General features: G+C 42.2%; 1 protein-coding gene across 1 annotated transcript in view; it reads right to left on the bottom strand.

The window, feature by feature from the left end:
* Nucleotides 1-1,255: 1,255 nt before the first annotated feature.
* The window catches only part of LOC135110351 (beta-catenin-like protein 1), a 7,949-nt gene continuing 4,247 nt past the window's right edge, over nt 1,256-4,957 (bottom strand). The window contains exons 8-11 of the mRNA XM_064022604.1: nt 4,362-4,536; nt 3,033-3,218; nt 2,502-2,688; nt 1,256-1,546 (exon numbers count right to left, since the gene is read on the bottom strand). Of these exons, the coding sequence (XP_063878674.1) occupies nt 1,449-1,546; nt 2,502-2,688; nt 3,033-3,218; nt 4,362-4,536 (646 nt within the window). The 3' untranslated portion in view covers nt 1,256-1,448. The remainder of the gene's footprint in view (nt 1,547-2,501; nt 2,689-3,032; nt 3,219-4,361; nt 4,537-4,957) is intronic.

The following is a 4,957-nucleotide window of genomic DNA, read 5'->3' as shown; positions in this document are numbered from 1 at the left end:
AGCAATTGTTTAATACTATTCCAGGTGTGACAATGATGTAAGGTTTGATGGTTATGTATGAGAGCCGCGAGCTCGCTGCTGACCCTACTCTTTGCAATTTGCACTTTGCGGGTGTCCTCATTGCTACTTTGCTCCACCAGTTCAATGAAAATTTGCAATTGGGTAGTTGAGTCAAGACCTTGTAGGTGGTGGAGTTCAAGAATTGGGATATCTCGGGGTTTGGTGGGAGTGCTAGGTGCTCTGTGTAAATTAGGGATGTTAGCCAAGCGCCCAATTACCTGATTTTGTTGATTTAAGATTTGCTTTAGTTCCTCTACTTCCTGTTCTAAAGTGTTCAAGTCTTTCCCTTTACTTTCATGTTTAACTGCTCCCAGGCTCTCTCTGGTGTTATAATCCATTAAGTCCTGCCACGGGTCTAATCCACCCCTTGGGAGGCGAACATTATCAGTCATCTTTGCTCACATGGAAGTTTAACGTACTGGGTGTAGAACACAATCTCTCAGGGTGATTGTTAGGTGACCTGCGATACACAGTATGCGCTCAGGTTTTCTTCTTCCAGGACAATGTGTTCTACTCCACTGCCTCTCTATTGCTACTGTGACCTTCAATAACTCTTTTGATCTTACTGATTACTTGAGCTTGGCCTCTCTCGTCCCAGTGAACACCATCCTCGCTCAGTTCTTGTACAAATTGAATATTATTAAAATGAATGTTTGGGGTCTTCAGGGCCCTCTTTACTCTATTATTGATTCCTACTTGGAATTTCTTATATTTCTCCACTGATATTCCCCTAGGGTTGGTCCTGGGTTCAATTTGGCAGACATGCACTAGTGATTGGCATTTGGCAGTGATTTCTTTGATGATGTTCTTAACATCGGAGAAAATGCTAGCGGGATTGGTAGATGTTTCTATGTCATTGCTGCCTATCCACAAGATGGTCAAGTCATGTTGCCACTCGAGTACTCGATTTAACCGATCATCCTCAAAGAAAGTCCTAGCCTTTGCTCCAGGGGCTCTGAATATCCTAATTTGCACATTTGTTACCTCTAGATGCCGGGGAATCTGGCTATGCCCTACAAGTGCCACCTTCAACATTTACACTTATTTCCAGTCTCCACCTCTTTCGGTCAGTCGCGAAATAAATCCCACCGCTGCCACCAGTTTAGTGCCCACAAAAAAAAAAAAAATCCCATTGAATTTCTGCTGCATTTCTTCATTTTAAGTGCAGTAAATAGGGGAAAATATAAAAGAATACTGGAACATTGTTATTTATTTTTATCCTCCCTCACATTGCTGCCATTTTCTCATATTCATTTATACAGCTCTAATAAAGAACACACACACACACACACACACACACACACACACAAACACACACACCTTGAGGCAGAAAAGAAGTTACAAAAAGATTATACACACACACAAAACAAGAAGCTGTCCTCCTTTTTCTAAGTGTTTTGAAACTTGTCAAGGAGGTCAAGTATTCTGTCCTGCTCCTCTGCCTGTGACTCGCTCCCACCCATGTCCCCTAAGTTGCTGGCGTACTCTGAAAGGGATGAGGGAGAGGTAGAAGATGCAGAGGAGAAGGAATGGGTGGGAGAGAGGGAGGGAAAGAGGAGTGGGGAGGGAAGAGGTAGAAAAACAGCAGAAGGGCAGAGAAGAGGAGAGAAGGGGTGGAAGAAGAAGGGAAGAAATGGGAGAGATAGAGGGGCAGAGAAGTAGTGAGAGAGAGAGAGAGAGAGAGAGAGAGAGAGAGAGAGAGAGAGAGAGAGAGAGAGAGAGAGAGAGAGAGAGAGAGAGAGAGAGAGAGAGAGAGAGAGAGAGAGAGAGAGATGGGGAAAGAAAGAATAAGAAAGATCCCAGAAGGGTAATGATGGAGAGATGAAAGGATAAACAGAAACGAGAATGAAGGAAAGATGGAGGGAGAAAGGGAGAGGAAGAAGAGGAGGAAGAGAGAGAGTTCAAGAAAAGAGGAAAAGATGAAGTGTTAGTATGAATTTACACATGTAAGTACTTTTGTCATTACTACTACTACAATTTATTATATATTTCAAACTTATAGTATCAGTGATGTTACTTATTTCAAACTACATTACTACTTAGGCTCATCACTTCCCACCATTGCAATTATAACTAGTGATGGTGGTGGTGATAATGCTGAATTTTATTGCTCATTTCATCCCATCTCTTTCCCTCTCTCATAATCCTCTCTCTATTCCTTCCTCACCTCTCCTGTTCATCTCATTCCTTCTTCCCCTTCCCACATTGCTTTCTTTCCTCCCCTGTTCATCCCTCCCTTTTCCCAACCTTCCCCATCTATTCCTTTCCCCTCCTACTTCTCTCTTCTTCCCTATCTTCACCATCTGCTTATCCCTCTTGTTCTATCTTTAAATCTTCCCCATCCACTCCTCACCTCTCTTCCTTCTCTCCTCCTTCACTATCTCCCACATTTCCCTCTTGTATGGAGTCTTCAATCTAACCCACTCCCATCCACTCCTCACCTCTCATAATGTTCTTGATGGTCTTGACAGAGGCATTCCTAAGATTCAGTATCTTGAGGACCCTGCGTTTGATGCTGGGAGGCCCCGTAGCACAGACATCCAGCATCACGTAGTCCACTAACTGAAGAGTGAAGAGACCCCCATCCAGCCTGCGTAGGTACAGTTCATCCTCGCCCAGGTTCTCTGCCTGCAATGGGTGTGTTGGAGTTAGTGAGGGTCAGTGGTGAGATGGGTTTTTATGGAGTTTTATTGCAAGGTTCTATTTTTGTTGTTGTGGTGGTGGTATGTTTGTTTTGTCGAGTGTAGCTAGTTGTTTTGTGGTGAATGATGCTGTATTTTGTCTTGTTACTGTTTGTAGTGACTTGGAATTAAGTGTGTTGTTGATACCCATGGCTAATAAATTATTATGTAACTAGTGTATTGCTTTAAATGTGGTGGTTTTGAAATTACTCTCTCCTAGACACACACACACTTTGGCATAGCTAGTGGCCAGAACACTTTCAAGTCTCTCTCTCTCTCTCTCACACATACCTTGGCTTGTTCCTCCAGGGCATAGTTGGTGGCCAGAACCTTTTCTAAGTACTTGAAGTGTAGCTCCAGCAGGCGGTCCACCTTCTCATGGTCGTTCTCGGTAAACTTGTTGAGCAGGCGAGTGCGCTGGTTGGGGCGGCAGTTACGCAGCAGCGACACAATGATGGAGATGACGTGCTCCTCGTGCTGTGTGGCGGAGAGTGATGAGCATTATGTATTGAAAACTGGGACATTACAAACTTGATTCAATCTTCTAAAAATACATATACTATAATTACAACTGCATATATATATATATATATATATATATATATATATACCAAGGCTGTCTCCTCCAAAAAGCCAGACAAGCCACATAACTTTCACATTCACACTCATTCACACCACTCTCTTAGCCCCTAGGTCCCTAATGAAGAAGAAAAGGTGCTTCTATCCTAACTTTACAGGAATAAATAAGTCATACAGCTTGGACAGCATGGTCAGGAACAAGACTCCTTCATAACAAGGACTCTCCCATAATATACTATAATTACAATTAAGCCCTCATATTTTCCCTTCCTTCCCACCATTTTCTCAGTCCATTATTCATCCCTTCATTCACTCACCCCTCCATCTCTACTTATACTAACCTATACCTTCTTCCCTCCCTATAACATTACCTACTTTATAACCCTTGCACCATATAACTGCTGGGACATCGTGGCTTGTAATTTGAAATGCACAGTTCTCTCATCAGGACAATTTTCAAAGGTCACAGAAATGATCAGTCAAGTTCAGCCAGATCCTCAAGGATGTTTCCCTTCCCACCAATGGTACAGAATTCTTGTTAAACTATCATTACCACAGAAATCATTAGTTAGGTTGAGTATGGTTCTCATGGATATTTTTTTTTCCTTTTGATGGTGCAGGATTCTTGTTAAATTATCATTACTATCATGAAAGCACCCTTGAAAACCCTAACAGCTTTCACTATAGTCTGTTCAAAAGTAAGTAACACAATGAAACATTCGAGAACATTGTCTCATTCAGTTAATCAGTATTCTCAATCATTCATCCCTTTTTCTAACAGATTCTGGGACTCCCTGCCTGCTTCTGTATTTCCTATGACTTGAACTCTTCCAAGAGGGAGGTTTCAAAACACTTATCCTCCAATTCTGGTTAACACTTTTGACCTTTCTTTTTGGACTGACACATTTGTGGACCTTTTTCTTGGGGGCTCTTTTTTGTTGCCCTTGGCCAGTCCCCCTCTTACATGAAAAAATAAATAAATAAGATGACAGAACATTTCAGAACATCATCTTACAATTCAATTCCAGTCCCACTACACACCTGGTCCTTGGTGAGTCCCTTCTTGCCATGCTTGCCAGGGGTCTTCATGAACAGGGGAAAGATGGTACGCAGACCCAAGATCTCCACGAATTTGTTGCAGTTGTCGGCACCCTCGGCCCCTGTCAGTGCATGGTCTAGCACCCTCAGGGCTCCATTGCGGGACAGCTTCTTCTCTCTGGGGGACAACAGAAGTGTTTGTCTTTGGGTCATAATCATGTGGCCTTGAGCTAATCACTGTCACCTTTACTAGACATTGCTACAGGCCTTCTAAATGCTCATACAGGCTCTGCTAGACACTACTACAGGCTTACTAGTCAATGCTATAACCCTGCTAGACATTGCTACATGCTGCTATAGGCTCTACTAGACACTGCTGAAGATCCCTACAATATACTGAAGGATCTCCAATAAAGGATTCAGTAGGAGTGCTCTGACAGGGAACAAAAACACTCCTAGAAATATATTGCTAGTCCAAGTGCAACCAAGGGCTTTGTAAGTTCAGAATCCTTCATTTAGGGTGGCAGCTTTCTGAATTATATATATATATATATATATATATATATATATATATATATATATATATATATATATATATA

Source organism: Scylla paramamosain, chromosome 20, assembly GCF_035594125.1.
Source record: "Scylla paramamosain isolate STU-SP2022 chromosome 20, ASM3559412v1, whole genome shotgun sequence".
In the NCBI taxonomy this organism is placed as follows: Eukaryota; Metazoa; Arthropoda; class Malacostraca; order Decapoda; family Portunidae; genus Scylla; species Scylla paramamosain.
The sequence above is the reverse complement of the archived record's forward strand: the minus strand, read 5'-3'. Positions and strand labels throughout refer to the sequence as shown.